At 44.8% G+C, this 21,385-nt stretch overlaps 1 protein-coding gene across 3 annotated transcripts in view; it reads left to right on the plus strand.

Annotated features, from left to right (window-relative positions):
* Positions 1 to 2,934: 2,934 nt before the first annotated feature.
* WASHC1 (WASH complex subunit 1) overlaps positions 2,935 to 21,385 on the plus strand; it is a 46,432-nt gene continuing 27,981 nt past the window's right edge. The window contains exons 1-2 of one of the 3 annotated variants that reach the window (XM_054068354.1): positions 2,935 to 3,062; positions 16,252 to 16,405. In XM_054068354.1, coding sequence (XP_053924329.1) covers positions 16,257 to 16,405 — 149 coding nt within the window. In that variant the 5' untranslated portion in view covers positions 2,935 to 3,062; positions 16,252 to 16,256. Of the gene's footprint in view, positions 3,063 to 5,320; positions 5,435 to 16,226; positions 16,406 to 21,385 lie in introns of those variants that run through there. The other 2 variants (XM_054068361.1, XM_009557607.2) reach the window with 2 other exon arrangements.

Below are 21,385 nucleotides of genomic sequence, written 5' to 3' on the forward strand. Positions count from 1 at the left end.
CTGCTACCAGATCCTTCCTGGTGCTTTGCCCAGGCCCCTGTTATCACTTCTCACATGGGGCTCACTGTATTGCTGCTGCTCCATCACTTCTCTGTCTGCCCAGCCTCAGATTCACTGTCTTCCCTTTCTCTCTCTGTGTTACCTCTATTTTTGCCTCGTACTGATGGATTTTGCAAACCTGCTGTCTCCTTTTCCTCAAGGTGGCTGGGCAAGGGACATGGGAAGGGGCTGTGTCAGTCTGCCATCACCTCTCGCTTTCTCTTGAATTTCACAAATGCATTGAATTGGATTTTTATCCAAGCAGCAGAAAGCATTTGGAGGGCTTTCCGTCAGCAGTATATAAATAAAAATGGATCAGAATAGATTGGATTGTTGCTTCTTACATCCGCTTCCCTATTTTGTTTTTGACAGGTCCTGACACCCCCACACATACTCCTTGCTCAGACTTGGCTATATATGCTTTTTTTGTCTGCTTTGAGTTTTTGGCAGGATTTTCCATTCCTTATAACCTTACAGAGAGTTTCAGTAGCTCTTACCCTGCTCCTGAGCTCTTAGGCTCTGCACCCTGACAATCTTCACACTGATGGATCTTACCAGGTTCATCATTAAACCATCACAGGGGCAAGCACTGTACCCTCCTGCAGGCTCTGAAATGGGGAAGCCCCTACTGCTGGGTCTTGATCTCCTTTGCAACTCCTCCGGATCTAACATCGCTTCCCCGCTTCAATCTGCACTTCCCACTGCAGAGGAGTGGAACCCAGCAAACAATCTGCAACAGGTAATTTATGTAACAGATTTACCCTTTTTCCCAGAGATGAATATGGATAAGCAGGTCTCGATGACTTCAAGTGCATTCACTCTTTGAAGAGGCTTGCCTGATTTTTTTCCTTGTGCAGTTTTTAAAGCTATGTATCAATCACAAACATTCCCCAGGTGCATTCAAAACCTGGTATTTGCTATTGAAATAGTGTTAAGTTTTAATTGTTCAAATAAGTCTTGAGGAATTGTTTCTGATCCTAAAGCAGATGAGCATGCAAATACCTCTGTCATGTGTAGCACATATCCCTTTAAAATGTGGTTTTAGTGTTTACAGATGCACTCCTGAAATTAATTTTCATGAACATTTGTTGTGGAATAACCTGGTTGCTCGAATGTGCGCAAAAAGAGGAGTATAAAAGGAACACATGAGCAACCTGGAATATTCTTTAAAAAGAGATAATAAAATATTCACTGTTTTACAAAGCAATTTTTTTAATTGCCCAACTCAAAACACAAGCACTGGAGAGAAAACAAGCAAGCGCATGAGTCAGAGATTCCCCCTTTTGGTTGCCATGCTTCGTATCATACACATGGAAGCAGAAAAGCAGCCAGGCACAGCAGCAGGGCTGAACGTGGCAACAAACCCAACACCCGTGGGATTTTCTCTCACATCCTGACTCTGCAGTGCGTGGGCAGGGAGCCGGCTGAGTGTGGGGCCATCACTCCCTTCCCTGTACAGCATGGCACCGCTCAGAGCCACTGTGGGGCTCCCATGGCCCAGGCAACCATCTGGAGGTGTCCTGGTGCCCCACCACCTCCCTTGCAAGGCACTCAGCAATGCTCCGAGGGGCCACCCATGCCCTGCCCACCAGCTCTCGCTGCCCACCACTGATACAGAAAATGCCAGCAAATAAGACTCGTTCTGGAGTTTTATAAAGCAAGAATCCTTTATCAGGCCTGGGCAATAGGATGGAGTGATCATCACAATCATGTGCAGTGTGGCAAGAGCTGGGACAGGGTGTGTGTCCTACTGACATATATATGTATAAATTTTCCCAGAAATCTTATGCCTATAAGATATGGAACTGTAGGAATGGGTCCAGAGGAGGCCACGAAGATGATAAGAAGGCTGGAGCACCTCTGCTATGAGGACAGGCAGAGTTGGGGTTGTTCAGCCTGGAGAAGAAAATGGTCTGGGGAGACCTTATAGCGACCTTCAGTACCTGAAGGGACTACAGGAAAGCCGAGGAAGGACTTTACACAAGGGCATGCAGTAATAGGACGAGGGGGGAATGGCTTTAAATTGGAAAGGGGAAGATTTAGACTAGGCATTGGGAAGAATTCTTCATGATGAGGGTGGTGAGACACTGCCACTGGTTGCCCAAGGAAGTTGTGGCTGCCCCTTGCCTGGAGGTGCTCAAGGCCAGGTTGGATGGGGCTACGAGCAGCCTGGTCTGGTGGGAGGTGACCCTGCCCATGGCAGGGGGGTTGGAACTGGATGATCTTTAAGGTCACTTCCAACACAAACCATTCTACGATTCTATGATTTTATGATTCTGTTACTTTCCAAGGACTAATGTTGACTTTATTATGAACTTCACAACAATCAAAACTCTTGCTAAGTTGGAGTTTTTGGTGCCAGCTCTGCCTGACCTTGCCTTTGAGATAGGGAAAGGCTGCAAACAGAGGTGATCGCAGCAGCAGGCACCTCCATACATCACAGATCATACTGCACACAATGTCACCATCTTCAATGAATTAACAGTGTCTCGGAAAACAGTTTTAAAGAAAACACGATGACAGAAGGACATTCTGTCTGACTTTCAAAGAACACAATTACTCAGTTGAAGCTTTACTGCAGCTGAAATCAAAGATGTCCCACTCTGTGTAATAGTAACTGTTCCTGTGTGACCCCCTGGGGCTGGCAAGCTGTCTGGGTCCTCAGCCCGCACAGGGGCCGGAGCACGGAGGGTGGCAAGACTGGGGCACGGGGAGGCTGCGCTAGGGCAAAGGCCTCCATCGCCGTGGCGACCCAAGGAGCCCGCAGAACCACAACATGGCCGCCGCCAGCAGACCTCCCTAGCGCCACACGTGCCCCGCCGCGCGAGCAGCCCCGCCCCCTTGCCCCGCCATCAGCCCTCTGCTTGGCCCCTCCCCCTCTGCTTGGCCTTGCCCTTTCGCGTGGCCACGCCCCCTCTGCTTGGCTGCATAGGGAACCGAGATACTCTAGGGCGTCTAACCGGGCGGAAGTGACGCACAAGTAGGGGCGGAAGCAGCGCCGGGGTGGGTCTGGTTCGCGGCAGGTGAGGGGCGCGCGGCGCGGTGGCGGGGGGCGGAGCCGGCACCGGTTCCCGTTTCTCGGTTCCCCCCATTTCCTCTCCCACCCTGCGGCTTGGGGGCATCGCCGAGCAGGGCCGCCCTGACAGGAATAGGAACAGCTCCGGCCGAGTGCGGCGGGGCCAGACTCAGGGGCTCCTCACACCGGGCCCGAGCGGCCCCGGGCAGCTCCCCGTGAGGGGGCCCCGGGCAGCTCCCCGTGAGGGGGCCCCGGGCAGCTCCCCGTGAGGGGGCCCGGTGCCGGCAGAGCCCTGTTGGTGTCCACAGGTGCTGCCCGGCGGGAACGCTTTTAGGAAGACGAGCTTGGTAATCATAGAATGGTTTGGGTTGGAAGAGACCTTAATGACCACATAGTTCCAACCACACTGGCACGGGCAGGGACACCTCCCACTGAAATGTGGAGTGAGAGTCGTATTGTACCCTTAAGGTGGGATAACGGGTTCAGAAAATCTTCTGTTTCACTTCTTATGCAGTGTTTCTGTGCTAAGCCATGAAATAAACTGGAAATCCTGCCAGGCAAGGCATGGATATCAGGAAAAAGTTTTTCATGGAAAGGATCATTGGGCACCGGAACAGGCTGCCCAGGCTGGTGGTTGAGTCACCTTCCCTGGAGGTGTTTAAAAGATGGATGGATGAGGTGCTGAGGAGCATGGTTTAGGGATTGTTATGAATGGTTGGATTCAGTGATCCCGTGGGTCCTTTCCAACCTAGTATATTCTATGATTCTATGGAGTGTGGAAATCTCAAGTTGGCCATGATGTATGGGACATTCCGACCCAGCATCACGCTATAGGAATCAGGAAGGATGATGCCTTCTTTTCATGTAGATTGGGTACCCTCTAGGGAAAGACAGACGGGTGCTGCAGCCCGAAGGCAGTCATGAAAAAGTGGAAGAAAGTATCTAAGATAGAGGGTCAGAGGACTCTGGGATTTGGGCTGAATAATTTTGTTGGCTAATGACTTGTAGTAGAGCTAGGGGGGGAGGGGAGGGTTGTACTATTCCAAGTACAGATTGTTTATCATTAACTATTGGCTAATTCAAGAAACACCATGGATTATAGAAAATATAACTTCTAGTTCATCAGTGTATCAATGGTTTGCTACTTGGAGTACTGGCAACTCAGTGTTAATATGGGTTGGACAAGAGCATGTTCCTCATTCCCAAGCTGGTGGCTGTGGTGGTGTAATTATTTGTCAAATAAAAACATGTCAGCATTTGCATTTATTGTGTTAATTTTTTTCTGTGCTCAAAATGAGTCAACCAACAGTAAAAGACGACAGAACTACTAGACCTGGCTGTGCATGTGAAGAAAGGCTGCTAATGGATGTAGTGGACATTGTGAGTCCACATCCAGCAGTGGTGATCCTTTTTTGCATTTATTTTAGTAATTAACAGAAGTCCTGGAATGAGGTTTTCCTCCCTCGTAGCTTTTGTTTTGTTTTTTCCAAATTGTGTGGCTCAAATGTTGAGTGGTTGGACAGCATCTGGATTTTCCCAAAGGCCTCTTTCAGAAGAGGAGGCTTTTCTTTCCTGAGGAAAGTAGGCTAGTTCTCGACTGCTCGTTTCTACAGTGCAGCTTCCAAAAAAGAATGAGCAGTACTGCCAGCTGTGGTTGTGGCATTTCACGTGATTCAGGCAAATGTCAGCTAGGAGTTTGCTTGAGATGACCTATTTATTTCATTTAGGTTGTGCAGTGGGTGTTGCTGGCGGTGATTTGCAGACCAGATTGACCTATTCTGGAGTAGATGAGGTAGAAGCTAAAACTGTCCCTATTTCTTGCAAGTTCTCTGAAATACAGAACCTCCCTTCAGCAATGAAAGGAAGTGGAGCGGATAGTGCTTCCCTTGCCAGAGGCAAGGGCTGGAAGCAAGCTAACTTTGGCATGTCTTTGTAGAGGCTTTTTGCATTTCAGTTGTCTGGGGAATTGGAGGTGCTACAGTCAACTCTGCCTTGCTTAGGTTCTTTTAGGAAGGTTAGGTAGGGGCTGATAAGTTCTCCTGACTTTGTTTGTCTTGTCTGAGTAGTAAAGCTGGGCTATAAATACTGCCTGATATTCCTTTGTGTTCTTGGTATGCTTTGTCTGGGGAGAAACAGCCAAGCCTCCAAAGAGCCACCTCTCCAGAGAGTAAAATGCCTGAGGCACTTCCAGAGCAGTGCAGGCTACTAGTCTTAGCATCTGCCCTTCTTCTGTCACTCTGAATATTTAAACTGAGTTTTTACTCTTCATTCCTTCAGATAAAAAGTGGTGTTCTCTCAACTCAGGAGTTCATTGGCAAGAAAACTGAAAGCAGATAATCCCTGGGAACTACTCTGCAGTCTGGGTTCTGGTAGCACCAGGTAACTGTAGTCACTGCCTGCTCAGCCTGAGCAGTAAAAAAGAAGGGTAGAAATTGTGAGAGAGTTAAAAAAATAGCACTGAGATAAGCCGGAAAGCAAGGCAGATGTTTTTCTTTTTTATATTTTTTTTAGATTACAGGTGTTGTGCTGAAAAAGGAAGAGGATCATGTCTGAAACTGGGATGTTTTCCATGGCTGTGGTCTATGAGCTTGAACACAATCGTTTTTGTCACTCAAAAAGCAATTTCTATAGCTAGTAGCTCTGCTTAGACCTGTTCTCAAGATAACCTTTGCCAGTAAATAGCCCATCCAGCAGTTTTAGTGTGTTATTGGTTCCTCAGGTGTCATTCTTTTGACCTAGCTTTTTGTCAGCTCCTGTCATTGAGGCCAACCCATGAGGTTATTCCTTCTAGCAAATGTGAGCAGGCTTAAAGACAATTCCTTATAGTGACCTGTCACCTTGCAGAAATGCAGGCATTCCCTTTGCTTTTGAAGGTATAAATGGGCAGGAACTGCTTTGGCTGTTGTAACACAGTGCGTGTGGGCTGGGGGTACTGTAAAACTCCAGAACTTTGTGGCAGAGGGTACTGAATGTGGAGGTGAAAAATCGCACGTTGCTAGCTAGGGGCAGCAAGATGTGGCAGTGGTTATGTCTGCAGCTGCAGGAGGCTGAAGTTAGTTTTGTGTGAGAAAATGAGAGGAAAAAATAACTGGATTTATTTTTGCTAAGGAGAACACTGTGGTTTTGGAAGTTTGTATTTGTCAATAAGACTGAGCAGCTCCTCATTTTTCTGAACTGAATGTTCTGTGGGAAGCTCTCCAGCAGTGTTTCAGCTATCCTGCTTTTGAAACTCTAGTACTTAGGATAACTTACTGCAGGGAAATGTCCCTCCAAGGGACCTCTGGCATAGCCAGTGTCCTTTAGGCATACAAAACCTAAGCACCCTCATTTAGGAAGTCAAATGAAGATCCATGTCTGGATGTTTGGGCTGTGATTCTCAGCATTACTTTTGATATCTGTATTGTAGGTGTAGCTAAACAATTTGTGTAGGCTTGTTTTATAATGAATAGTGAGAGGAAAGGAAGATGGGCAGTTGGTGCAGTGCTTTTGGTCAGTTGTAGATGGCTGCCTTAGAATCAGATCAATTATTCGTTAGAGTGCCTGACTGACTCCATTAATGATGAGAGCCAAGGGTGATGGTTGCAGAGTAGGTTATCTGATTAACTTTAGGTATCAACATCTGTCTGTCAAAATGAGCTCTCTGGATCCAGCTGAAGGGAATAAACGTCAGCCTGTGCCTAGAGGACTGGGCTTTCTCAGCAAGGTGATGCAGCCTGCAGCTTGGTGCCTCATGGCAGTGAGGGCTGTGGGCTGTACTTTGCAGAGCTCTATGTAGAGAGGAGAGATTGTCTTGAAGACAGTAGTGGCTTAGAGGCCATCTTAGCTTGTGGAGCTGAGAGGATTGAGGTGCACCTCCAAATTTAAGTTGCTACCTTTCAGATTCTCTTTAAAAATTAATTTAATTTAATAGCATTCTGTCTTCTGGAGAGTTGATATAATTTGATTTTATGTGCTCCATCTTTAAATGTCAGGTATTTTGCAGTTTGAGAGGGAGTTGCTGGATGCTATTGTAGAGCTGGGCTCAGAAATCTTAAATTTTGATTCTCTCTATTTTGATTCTTTCTCTTTAGCCTCAGTGGAATAGGCGGACAGTGTACTATTTGACAAACCGATAAATCTAAGTGGCTCTGAGTAGTTTTTAGGGAAAGAGAGGGTCTCAGTTTGAGGATGATCACCAAGTCTGTTGACGTATTTGTTCAGGCACACGCTTAATCCAAGAGACAGTGCTACTGGTCAGAAACCAAATCCTCCGGTTCATGTGCATTTAGTTACCTGTCAATACTGGCCGTGTCTTAATGTCATATTGCTTATAGATTTCATTTGTCTTTCGTAGCTGTGATAGCCACTGTTCCTTTCAAAGCAGTGTGTCTGAGCGGAAGGTATTAACAGGCCCTGGCTCCTTGAGAAGGGGCCGCCTTAAATACTGGGCTTATGCTTTCAGAAGTAGATTTTTGACAGGCCTGTGCTTTTCCTTTGGTAGCTCTTAGTGCACAGGAAGTATCATGTACAGATAGCCTTTTATCGTGGAGACAGCAGGATTGGACAAACACATAAATAGCAATAGGTGTTCGTTGGTCTCTTGACTCAGCCCATGGTCCAGGGAGACGTAGGCACCCAATTTACAGAAATGGTGTCAATAAGTTGCTCTTGTTGCAAAGCAGTCTATTAATTGTGTTCTCTCTCCAACTTAGAGAATTAAGCGGGGGGTGAAAAAACAGTTTTGGGTTTTGGGATGTAAGCTTCGTACCAGTCTCTTGTGATTTTCAAAAGTGAGTGTCTTTATAATGTTACTTTAATGCCTTTTTCTAGTACAATGTTTGTCGTCAGCAGGTTGAGTGAGACATATATTTCAAACTGAATGAATCTGGGGTGCCTTTCATGCAGATCCCAAGGTACGCTGCATTGAACTGAATGGCTGTCATAATAAGCAAATGCAGTTAACGAAAAGGCACCTGGCACTGAGGCTGACATCGCGGTGCAACACATCCTGTGCTACCCGGATGTGTGAAATACAATATATGTAGTAGCTGCCAGTAATTCCACACTGTATTGATATGGAGAACTGAGTGGTTTTATATCTCTGGGAAGTTAGTGGCTGCCTACCTGTACATCAGAAAAAGCTTTTCCTTTTCCCACAGCTGGTGCTAGGATAGTTGAAGTGAGACTGCTTCAGTGGTGGAATCCACTTCTGCCATTTCCAAGCAGAATATTGGCCCACAAGGCCAGGACGCGCAGTATGTGAAATGCGCTGCAGGTCACTGAGTCTCAAGTCAGGCTCTTCAGTGCTCTGAGGTTTCTTCAAGGCAATGGTGTGGTGGGGGACGCTGACTGCTTGTGAAAAGATCTTGGCTCTACAGGCAGTCCTGTATCAATGAGCAACTTTTGGAAGTGCTAGCACATACCAGGAGATGCTTTGAAGGAGTCATTTTCTACACAGACTTTTTTTTTTTTTGCTGTTCTTCTGACTATGTGCTATACTGTAAGGACAGGCTAAAAAGTATGAGGCTGATGAGGTTTAGCAAGAGAAGTACTTACTCAAGCTGGAGCAGAGGAGCAGAAATAGCTTTTGCAGCTGTGGATGGGTTAACTTTGTGATGTGGATGTGGCCATGATGTGCTACTGCTGCTCTGAAGAGAGAGCAACAGCTTCTAAAGCTTCTCACTTTCCTGTGCCTCTTGCCAGTCTCTGTGCCTGGGGAGCTCTAGCTGCCCAGTTTAATTCACTCATTGAGAGTGGGCAGGCTAGGGCAGTGGGAATGGAGAACTCTCTTCCTCCAGAAATGGTACTGGGAAGGTAAATCCCAGCCGATGCCAGGCCCTGCAAGGGTGGAGAAACCCCACTCTTCGTAGCTTTGTTTAAAATAGCTACTAGAAGTCTTGAGACCCAAAGCAGTACTGTCTACAACAGAGTTGAGGATGCTACTATAAGAGACGTCTAGTAACATGAGTGCCCTGGTGGAGTACAGCCTGCTACGGGGCCTAATTATGATCTTATTAATGCTTTCTTTCATCACTGCCTTCCAGCCTTCAGATGGTGATTAGACCTATTTATAGGGGCAGAGTTCCTTAATATTCAGCACAGTGCACCTCTTGCCAATCAAATCAGTACCATCTGCATCTTTGATTGCTGCTTAATAACACTGTAGAACATGGTTAATTAAAAAATATAAATAGACTTTTCATCCTCTTAACTCATTGAAGTGCTTCTCTCCTCCTCCTTTCCCCTCCCTGCCCCCTCCAAAAAAGGTGAAGTTGGCTCAGCACAGGGACTGCGGTGAACCTCTTGTCTCGCTGCTGGAAATACATCTTTCTGTCCCACCCAGGATAGTTACCTGTTGTGCACTCTGCTGGAGGAGTAAATTTCAACCCCTCCAGTGCATGTCAGCACAAAGCGGAACAATCATTTGCTTCACCATAAAATAGGACTTGTATCTAGGCTTTTGAGCTCTAGAGTGTAAGCAACTTCTAGCTTTCAGTTGTGCGTCTATATCTGTGTGAGTGCATGTGTACGCACTACCTTGTCCTGTCCCTTAACAGGAGAAGCATATGCAATGACATGTTTTGCTTTTCTGGCATTTTAAGTGTCTTTTTAAAATACAGTTCCCTGGCATTGCAGCTGGTAAACTCCCAGGAGCTTGATTTATCTGTGGAGGGCAAGGTGATGAAATTGTCTTTTTAAAATTATTTTTTCCTTGAAGGAGTCCATCCTGATATTTTGTCAGAATGTCCTCCAGGCAAGCTTCTAGTACAACCAAGGTGTGGTTTAAATATGCCAGTGGATTTGATCATGATTCAAAATACTGTGGGAAGTCTGTGCAGAAAGTAGAGAATGAGGATGATGTAGTCCTATATTAAGTGCAGTAAACAGTAGTGTACTTAAGTGTGCAGTAGTAGAAGTTTGTGATGAGACAAACAGCAGACATTGTAGCAGCTGGGAGCTCTGTGAGCTCTAAAAGCTGCATTTAGGAATTGCAAGCGATGTGTTGATGTAGTATTCTACATTGGAGCAGAGAAAAGTGAGAATAACAGAGGTTTGCTATTGTCAGCCAGGATGGGACAGCATTTGTCCAGGTAAGCATGATAGGAAGTATTATGTCTGAGAAACTGCTGTAAGAAATTACTGTCAGTGAGTAGTTTGGTAGACTTTTTGCTGTGAACCAAGTTATGGATGTGACTTTTATCTGCCAGATGGAGACAGCACCTTGTGATAAGCTATGCCCAAGCCTGCCTCTGCTCCATCTTTTGAGTGTGTTTGATCTTAACCTGTAGTTCATTTGCGACTTAGCTGTTCCCACTGTGGAACCATCCTGGTGACAGTGATGTGTGGTATGCAGACTTGTATTTTATTGTGTATTGCTTGTCTCTGTGTCCTTGCATTACAAGGCATTGATCTTTTTATTAGGGTCCTACAAAGGAGAAACACAGGCCTAGAGATAGCCTGTCGCCCGTTCTTGGAGATGTTACTGCATGTGACATTAAAAGACCTTCATTTCATGCTGCCTTTCCACTGCAGTGACAGTAACAGCAACACAGCAATTACTGAAGCAGCTCGTGTATCTTTGAAGTATACACCCTGACTTCTTTCGAAATATTTAAGCCCTTTTTCTCCCCTGAACTCTCTCTTTAATCCCTTGGAGCATGTTAAGGAAGCAAGTATTGGCGTCTTGCTTTATTCTCCCTTTTTTTCATAGCAAAGCATGAATGTAGTAAGGTCTTTTCTACAGCTTTACAGTCTCTGCCTGTGTTGAGGGAAGCCAGATTGTTTTGTTAATATTGCCCTTGTTTACATTCCCTTGAAAAATTAATATATTTTAAGGTGTGGGGTTAATTTCTTATTTTTGTTATTTTTGGATCATCAATTGTATTGATGATCGGACCTTCATAGAGCAATATTTATGAGGAACTTGGAGTGTTGCGTTTTACAAACACTGTTTGCTCCATAGCAAGCTCTCTTGGGCTTAGCCTTGATGTAAGGAGTTTTATTCTTGGATCCATGGGCAAGTAACTCAAGAGGTGAGTAAAGCAGGTGCAGTGTTTCTGTACCTATCTAGAGCAGTGAATTGTCTTACTTCTTTCTGTGCGTTTGGAGCTGTAAATCTCTGTGGAGCCATCACAGTATTGGGCTTGCCTGCGATGATTGAACAGTGTGGCCATTTGTGGTTCCAGATGCCTAAAATCTCTGGAGTGCTTGGCCTGTATCTATCTTGGTATAAGTCGTTTGGAAAGGTAAGACAGTCTGGTGGAAATTGATGCTGGGTTTCCCACTGCTGTTGGTCCACTCAGCTTTTGCTGTTGTCAGTGCTGGAACTGAGAGGGAGAGAGCAGCTTTGGGTGCAGAGTGGTAGCAACTAGCCCTGATGAGCTTTGTACCAGCTTGCTTTAGGCTAAAGGCATAGACAGCTTGAGGCAAAAGTGCAAATCCGAGTAGTTGATAGCTCTAGGCAGAACTTCCAAATCAGGATATAGCACTGGTAAGCGGGTGGTGCAGTGAGAAAACAGCCTTTTTCTCTTTGTTTGCAATTTAATAAGGCAAATGAGGTTATTATATAACACCAGAGCACATTTGTCTTGATCATCAAAATTGACATAGAAAAAATAATTGAGTTTTTTTCTAACTGGAGCCCCCCCAGATGTTGCAAGTCTTTTCCAGAGCCTCTTTGATTACAAAAAAAGAGCTGTGTTGTTGTTTCTTCTGCCTTATGTGACCCACAGGTGGTCACAGCACTAGTGATTAAATCTCTTGAGTGATCTGACATTTGCTGTTCTGAATCATACTTGCTTTGGGGGTTTATGTGCCCATTTCTCACTGTAGTGTCTGTGTATTTCACATCGGGTGCCATAATTCCAGGATGTGCCAGTTCACTCTCTGAGATTGTGGAGTGACACTGGAACCAGGTTGTTGCTTTGTAGAAGTCAATTCCATGTATAAGATACGAACAGTTTAATTGCACCATTGGTTTGTATGTTATGTGAAGGCAGGTGGGAGAGATGAGATGCTTCTAATCTGCAGCAGTTTATGTAATGCCTAATTCTGATAATGGAGCATGGGAAGGAAATATGCTTCTTCCTTCTAAGTGCACCGAGGCTGAGATAAAGGAGGATTTAGCCTTACTGAGTGATATTTAGTCTTTGCTTTCCTTCCTGACTTCTTCTGGGAATAGTTTGCATTTTCCCTGTTAAAATCTTCCTTGTTCCTGCAGTTCCTGTCTGCTATGGGAAGCAATTCTGCTTTTATTTTAAGCATGTGGCCAGGCCTTTATTCAAAGTGTTTGTTAAACTGGCTTGTTTCTCTGGTTAGTTTGGTCACAAAAAGTAGCAAATAGCAGCTGTAGCATGAGATTTTTGCCCAAGTCATGTAATTCAGAAGGCTGTTGCTGTTTTTCCTCTTTCTTGCTATAAACCTGTAATTTGTTACCTTGCACAGACAGAATTGTCTCTTGTATCTATCTCTGATAGCAGTTCCCACAGAGTCTACCACGTTTCTGTGAAGTGGTTTTATTTTTTTTTAGGAAAGGTGAGAATTCGGAGCTTGTGTGAGAGGCTGTGTTGAGAACCTGTGAAGCAGAAGCTTACTGACAGCCGAACTGTGACAGTGTGAGCAGGAGCACCTGGGGCTTTTCCTGCTTTGCCCTGCTCATGTGTGCTCCTTTCTTTGCCAGAGAGCGGTGGGTCCTGAAATACGCTCTCCAGCTTCTGAGTGTGAGGGAAGAAACAGTTTAGTACTAGCTAGGGGAATGCTACTTCTGATTGTGAGCATCTGCAGCTGAACTGAGCTTGGCTTTAGAAAGGTCTCTAAAAGAATTAAGATTGGTGAGAGTCTGGGAAATAATACCGGGCCTGTATAATGTTTTCTGGCCTCAAGAGGTGTCAAGCTTGGCCTTCTCATCCTGCTGGGCAGGATTGCTATTACACAGTGATGAATTTGATAGTGAAGCAAGTTTAAGAAGTCCTTTTCTTGCCCCTGCTTCCCCCTCTGTTTTACAGATGGGCAATTACAGCTGTTTATCTGGCTATGGTAAATTGGGTCATTGAACTGATCTGAGTTAAAAATAGGCATCCCAAACATCATCAGCAGCGATGCAATGGAAGAGTTGTGACCAGCGATGGGGAAGATCGTAAACTTGTTTTGCTGCCAAAGCCAAAGTATCTCATAACTGTGCACTCGGTATATTATCTGGTAGCTTTGTTCCACCTTGTCGGTCAAATAATAGATCTGAAAGCAAAAGATTTTGAGCTTGGTTGTGGTCAGCAGATCAAAAAATGCCATCTCAAAATTAGCTGTATTCCTCGCAGATTAACTTGTATGCTTTACAACTCTAAATAATAATTTCCTGCCTGCTGAATAGGCCCGGTCAAGACGACTAATCAGTGTGCAAACATTGCCACTAAAGAGCTTGGATACAGAGTCTGACTGCCAGTGATGCATGAAGTGAAATGGAATAGGTCGGGGCTTCCTGCAGCAGACCCGGGTTTTCTGATGGCTGGGCTTGATTTATTAAATTTGTTATCTGTGGAAAGGCACTAAGGCTTCCTCCTTCTTTTAGCTCTCATGATTCATTATTAAACACCCGCCTCCCCATTAAAAAATCCCAACCACCCTCCCCCTACCAGAAAGACCCAAACCAACAGCCACATCACATGCACAAAAAGTCTTTCCTAACCTGCTGTGATACGATCAGAAAGGACAAATTCGGAGAGGATGGATGGTGTTTCTTAAATGTGCAGGAATGGCTGCAGGCATGTCTAATCTGGTATCTTTTGATATTGTGAAGCAAGATAGGGAATTTAAACAATGTGTGAAGACCCCTCTAACTTTTACCTATTAAACTGTCAGTTTATGCTGTAGCTGTCTCTTCAGGCTCTTGTTTTGTGAATTCCTTCAGAATGGGCTGTGTTTCTATGTTGTTTTCAGCCTGCTGTGCTATACAGGCTTGAATACAGTTTGCACACAGTCATGCTCCCTGGACAAGCTCCTGCAGATCTCCAAGTACGATGGAGGGAATGTATTGTGTCCTGAGATGTGTCTGTCTGTTTCTGATACCTTACTTTTTGATCCTCCTTTGTTTTGTTTCTCGTCAGCTTAATGAATATTTTCTTATATGGATGTACAACACTCTACGTGATGAAACCCTGTAATGAGCAGCTGTAGACTGTTTTGTACAGTCTGAATGAGCAAGACACACAGATTAAACAAGCGTGAAGTGAGTTAGTTGTATAGGTCTAGTGGTAGAGTTTGGGTTATAAAATGGTATGGACACTCTACTCTGTTTCTAAGGCAATAACAGGAATGTGTTTGCAAGTTTGCAATATTTAATATGCTTGGAGAAGTGGGTTTCTTCTCTATACCCTGCTGTGCGTCCTAGTAACTTTTTTTGCTGGCTTTGTGAGTAAAATCACGGGAGGCAGACTTTTTGGGAATTGCTGAGGGAGAAGCGAGCAAGACTGGCAGGGTGGAAACATGAGTGGTCCATACTGGCCAGCAGGCCGAAGGAGGTGATTCTCCCCCTCTGCTCTGCTCTTGTGAGACCCCATCTGCAGTATTGTGTCCAATTCTGGAATCCTTAACATCAGAAGGATATGGAGCTGTTGGAGTGGACCCAGAGAAGGGCCATGAAGACTATCGGAGGGCTGGAGCACTTCTGCTATGAGGACAGGCTGAGAGAGTTGGGGTTGTTCAGCCCGGAGAAGAAAATGCTCTGGGGAGACCTTATAGTACCTGTATCCAGGAGCATGCACACTGTTCCAGAGCATGTCTTGAATGTAACTGAAAGATCCCTCTGTTCCTCTGTTGCCTCTCTGTTCCTCTCTTTGAGACCTCATTTGGAGTACTGTGTCCAGTTCTGGAATCCTCAGATTGTAAGAAGGATATGGAGCTGTTGGAACAAGTCCAGAGGAGGGCTACAAAGATGATCAGAGGGCTGGAGCACCTCCCATATGAGGACAGGCTGAGAGAGTTTTGTTTTTTCAGCCTGGAGAAGAGTAGGATCTGAGAAGATCTTATAGCAGCCTTCCAGGACCTGAAGGGGACTTACAGGAAAGCTGGGAGGGACTTTTTACAAAGGTTTGTAGTGATAGGACTAGAGGCAGTGGGTATAAGCTGGAGAGGGGCAGGTTTAGACTCTACGTAAGGAAAAGTCTCTTTGCTATGAGACCGGTGAGGTACTGGCACAGGTTGCCCAGGGAAGTTGTGGGTGCCCCATCCCTGGAGGTGTTCAAGGCCAGGTTGGATGAGGCCTTGGGCAGCCTGGTCTAGTGGGAGGTGTCCCTGCCCATGGCAGGGGAGTTGGAACTGGATGATCTTTAAGGTCCCTTCCAACCCAAACTATTCTATGATTCTGTGATTCCCCCTTGTCCTATCACTACATGCCCTTGTAAAATCTCTAGTGTTGGGCTCCCTAAGGCCAAATCTGGCAACAACACATGTGTACCAACCCATACATGGGATGCCAGTCAGGCCCCAATGGCAGTGATCATAGACTGGTAGGATTGTAGAATCACAGAATGGTATGAATTCTATGATTTCAGGGATGATTTTAAATTTTATATGTGAAAGGACCCTAAAATAAGCAGACTTCTTTCAAAATAGTTACTAAGGAAAATCTAATCATTAAAAGCAATGAGTAGCTCCTGAGAGTCTCGTAAAAGAACTCTCAGTAACCTACTTGGAGCAAGAGCGTGTGTGCACATGCATGCCATGTAATTTCTTATCTGTCATTCATGGAAGGGAGCAGTGGTTGTGTTTCTTGGAGCAGAAGTGTTAGATGAAATACTGCAGTTTGCTAATAGGGTTGAATGACTTGAAATATATCCATCTGGAATATGAGGAGGAGAGGAGGGGACAGGGTGGTTTCTGATGAATTTTATTACCACCCTGAGCTTACTTTGCTCCACAGTGTGGTCTTTGCTTTCAGCACAGTACTGAGCAGAGATTTGTTAAGTATCATGCTAAAAATAAAATGATGGTTCCCAAGAGCATTTGGATCAGCAAGAGACTCCCACCTCACTGTAGCTGCCTTGGATTTATTAAAAATCCAATATGTCAACCGTACTGCTTGTGCTTTTCTCCTCAGTTCACCAATTCCATTGTAAATGCTTTCCTAAAATAATTAGGGGAACGGAGAGTGAAAGTCTCTGGATAGAAGCGGTAATAAAATCTAAGTGTGTTTACTGTAATGACCTATTTGCTCTTTCCTTTAGGCACAATGGCTGCAGTAGCCCAGAAGCACTTTTTGGAAGGGCAAACGTACTCGGTCCCCCTGATTCAACCGGACTTATGCCGGGAGGAGGCTGTTCAGCAGGTGGCTGATGCACTTCAGTACCTGCAGAAGGTGTCAGGAGATATCTTCAACAGGTACAGTGCTGTCACATGGGGGTTGGGGCCTTCACATTCAGCAGTAGGAAACGGAGTGATGTGACAAAGTTGCAGCAGTGAAAGGGCATTGCATTGGCAAACATTGGAAGTTCAGAAAAGGGATAACGAAGGACCAGATGCACTGCAATAAAAGTTTATTGGATTCAGGTCTGTCAATGTTAAGCATAATGAAATGGCTGCAGTTAGCCAGCAGTTGTTATTAATTTTTCATTCAGTGGCAGACTCCCACAAATTGCATTACTGCTTCTGCTGCAGTTATCCTTTATTCCTTCTTGCTCATGTTTTAAATGGAAGACTTTCTTATTTGGAGTATCTTTAAGATATGTCTTTTTGAGTTATTGTGCTTGGAGCAGTAGAATAGAAAATGTCTCTTTGTTCTGATCTCTGGGACTTACAAGCTGTTCTCTTTGGGCTTCTGGTGTTTAACTCTTCTCTTTTTATATGTTGGGAGGGCTGAGAGCATGAGGGTGTCTGTTCTCACCACAGTCCCGTAATCTAAACTTATTTCAAAAATTTGGCCCAGACTCGCTGCTTTTTGCATATTGCCATCTTAAGGATTGTATCTCTAAGACTCCCTGTATAGCAACTCAGAGAAGTTCTTGTGTTTGCCTGCAAATGATTGTGGATAGCATGGGGCTTTTTCGATCTGATGCCATCTTTGATATCTCAGTGCCCTGAGGTGGTCCATCGTATCATTGGTATAGGAACAGATCAGCAGTTATCTCCTCATAGCCCGATTAGCAAAAGCACTTGCTTTGGTTTCAGTGAGGGTTGACTACATAGTTTGATTTATTATGGAGTAAGCAGGACCATGACATGCTTTCCTGTGAGTTTTTTGGAGTTTTTTAAGGACAGGTTTAAGTTATTCAGTTTTTGATAAGATACTGTGAAAGCAGCCTCTGGGGAAATAGTAGCCACTAGGGCTGAGCTCACGTCATTCAGGGAAATAAAGGCTTTTCATTGGGATAGTCTTTGGGCAAGGGCTCCCAGGCAAGGGCTGTGTCTAGGCTGCACTAGGCTGAACAAAAGGTCTTATTCTTTTCTGCAATTCTGTGTAGAAACCCTTCATGACATAAGGCTGGGAGAAGGCCTTCTAGAGCTGCCAGAAACGTGTGGAAGGCACCTCTCAAACTTAAGGCTGGTTGGCACTGCTGTCCCTCTCTGTGGGGCAAATGAAGCTCTTGATGAAACAGGAGTAGTTCTTTCTCTGTCTCTTTCTTTTTTTTCCTCACCGCTTTGTAAAGCTCTACCCTGTAATTTCCCCAGGGAGACAAGCCTGCTGTTTTGTATGCAAGTCACTCCTGAGTCCTGAACAGTGACTGTGATGCTGTTCCCTTGCTCTTTGGTGCACTCATGACTTTTAATTACCAATTTTTTCCAACAACAGAGGAGGCTTCATTGGGCTCTTTGTTTGCTTTGCCTTTCCTCTGAGGTCTCGGTTCTTTGATATAATTAATAACGATTTAGTAATTATGCAGGCGTCTGATTAAAAGTTTCTTGACCTTGATTGTTCCATGCCAATCAAGGGGCAAAGCTTTCAAGGTGAGAACTTTGCCACTTAGTGAAGAGTGACCTTTTATATTCCCTTTCCTGAGATAAGACAGAGCTGTCTTCCATTTCCAGGAAGGAGCTGCCTTATCTGGGGAAGCTGCCTGTTCTGATCTGCAAAACTGCAGCTTGCAATGTTGATGGAGATGAAACTTGTTCAGTGTGGCTGACTCGGCTGAGTGTGTCAAACTCATTACTTCAGTACTACAAAGATGCAGATGTTCTGGGGTTGTTTTGTGGGAACAGTTGGATTGGTACAGTGCTTTTGAGAGTGGCAAGCCAATTTGTAATTCATTGAAGGTGCAGTGAAAGTGTCTCTCTTACTGTCTGTGGAAAGAAGAATCTTTTTTTTTCCATGTTAGTTGATCAAAGCTTCTGCTTTGAGTTGTTGCTGATGTGACAATTGAGTATGAACATATCCATCCACTGTGCAAGGAAGATGCGCTTTTTCTCTCTCTATTTGGAAACTGGCTGTAAGCAACTGCGGTAGTGTTGTGGTTGAAGAAGAAATATTCCCTGGGCCTGTTAGTAGCCATGTTGAAAAGTGCTTGTGGATTCAGTATTCTCAAGAGGACACGAGAAAGATGTTTACATTTGGAGAATTAGAAAAAGATAAGCAGCTTTCCTCCCCTTCCCCCTTGGTTTTGGGAATCTGGGAAATAACACATGACACAAGACTCTGACTATCTGTCTTCTTTCCAAATGGTCTCAAAAAAGATTACTTGCTAGTATAGTTATGGTGAGGTACATGGTGAATGAGGCACTTCAGAGTTCATTAGTTCGTAGAGAATCAAGAGATGTGCAGCTGCCAAGTAACTGTGGCTGACATCCAGAGCAGACCCACTGGGAACAGCTTTGGAGAATAGGCCTAGAAACCCATAGCAACTAAACCTCCTCTCTTGCTTGCAGTGCACCTGGACTACGATCTGGAATCACTAAGAAAGAGCAGGGGGATAGCTCAGCAATCCCCTCTGTCATATTCCTAACCCTTGGGAGCAGGGACCCATCTGGCCTATTCCACATGGAGAACAGCTAAGTACTGCATCCTGCAGAAGGAGAGCCCTGCCTTGAGCGGGGTATTGGCTGTTGGGCAGTACAGGCTGGTGTTTTAGGTCAGTACCATCACCAGTGCCATCCTCTTCGGAAGTCCAGTCCGCTCAGTGCCGATACCAGTACTGTGAGAAGATAAAGAGGCCGCATGTATTTTCCAGGGTTGTGTCTTGGAGTAATGGAAGTTTTAACCTTGTGTATGTTAGCTGAATTCATGTAATTAATCTGCTGCAGTAAAGATCAAATTCATCGCCTGTAGCTACTGAGATTTTAATATGTATCATTACTGCTTAAAACATCAATATTCTAATGTAGCCCATCTGACATAATGGCTGTATGAGTTTAACTCCATGGCTTTTCAGGAGGGTTTTTGATATAGGTCACAGGAGGCAAAATGACCAATTTAAACACTCAATTAACCAGTAGTCTTTGATCTATGTTTCATCATTATGAGTGTTTTGTGGGTGACAGCCTGTGTTGGAATTGTGTTCTGTAGAATTTTTTACAGGAACGTTGTTGTGATAAGTACTTCAGCTGGGTAGTGGGTTTAGCTTTCCTGACATGTCCCCCATTATGAGCCAGCAGTGTGCCCAAGTGGCTAGGAAGGCCAATGACATCTTGGCCTGCATCAGAAACGATGTGGCTAGCAAGACCAGGGAAGTGATTCTGCCTCTGTACTCAGCGCTAGTGAGGCCACATCTCAAATACTGTGTTCAGTTTTGTACCCCTCACTACAAGCGGGACATGGAGGTGCTGGGATGTGTCCAGAGAACGGCAATGAAGCTGGTGAAGGGGCTGGAGAACAAGTCTTATGAGAGGCAGCTGGGGGAACTGGGGTTGTTCAGCCTGGAGAAAAGGAGGCTGAGGGGAAACCTTATCACTGCCTCCCACTGCCTGAAAGTAGGTTGTAGCGAGGTGGGTGTTGGTCTCGTCTCCCAAGTGATAAGCGATAGGATGAGAGGAGGTTGCCTCAATTTGCACCAGGGGAGGTTCAGGTTGGACATCAGGAGAAACTTCTTCACTGAAGTGATTATCAGGCGCTGGAAGAGGCTGCCCAGGGAGGTGGTTGAGTCACCATCCGTGGAGGTATTTAGAAGACAGGTAGGTGAGATGCTCAGGGATATGGTTTAGTAGTGTACAGTTGGACTTGGTGATCTCAAAGGTCTTTTCAACCAAACGATTCTATGACTCGCTAAGCTTGTCCATTGGCATTTCTCAATTTTCGAGGAGAGTTTTTGTTGCCAGGAGATGTTAGTAACCTCTAATGTGTCAATTCATTATTCAGAGTGTACACTTTTACATAACAAATTTGTGGAAAATTGCCTGTGTAAGTTATCTCACAGCATGTTATAGCAGTAGAAAAAAAAAGAAATACTTGGGGTTGGAATTTCATTATCAAGATCCTGGTCTTGTTTGCCAGTTATCCAATCCCAAGTTGTCCAGTATACAAAATGTCTCATCCTTGTGCTTCTTTTTTTCAGTTTAAGAAAGAATTTCTGGGTTGATCTTTTTAAAGATCTTTATTCAATGTCTCTTGCTTGTCTGGAATAGTGTTTTGCTAAACAGGCATATCCTTCATGTTTGTCCCCAATTGGATTCAAGTTAATTTCATATTAAATATTTGAAAAGTGCTTCAATATTAAATGTTCAGCTGAGAGCCGAGCTTCTGAAAGTGGTAGTTAGAAAAGAAAAGCACTGTAGAAATGGTGGTAAGCATGGGGAGGAAGCCTAGTGAGCTTGTGATTAAGGAAGGTAAGGAGTGGCTAGCAGGGCAACAGAGCCTTGGGATAGGAGCAGGGTTGAGATGTGTGCAGTCCTGAAATTGAAAATGCAGACAAAACCTTACTCATGAGAGGCATATGGGTGTTCCCCTCCTTGTTTTAAACTTCTTACTGTGATTAGTCATGATGATCAATAATGGAAATGGGTGACTGAGTTTCTCCTTAAGAATGTACTTGATTTTGGACCTCTAAGGATGTATATTAAATGTTCATGGATACTTGCAAGGAAATGTCTGACTGCAAGCTGTACTGTGTTGCTTGTGGTGCACTGTGGCTCTGAGATACAGCTTGGAGCTCAAACACTGCATTGTAGTCATTCTGCTGGCTGTAAGGGTTTGATCTTACTAGGAGAGCTGTCAAGAGGGCTCCATTGTTATGAGTTGCCGTTCAGGTGAATTTATACTGGAAGGCTGGCTGTAGCCCAAGGAATAAATTTTTCTCTGGTTAATTTGAGAGTGATATGGCTCGTGTTAAGCAACAAGTCATCTCATAGTACTTTGAAGTTGTCCCAGAGGTCATCTGAGAGAGGGTGCTACGTCTAGTTTAGCTTGATACCTCTCTTGAGGGGCTGTAGGAGCAG

Source organism: Cuculus canorus, chromosome 1 (genome assembly GCF_017976375.1).
Source record: "Cuculus canorus isolate bCucCan1 chromosome 1, bCucCan1.pri, whole genome shotgun sequence".
In the NCBI taxonomy this organism is placed as follows: Eukaryota; Metazoa; Chordata; class Aves; order Cuculiformes; family Cuculidae; genus Cuculus; species Cuculus canorus.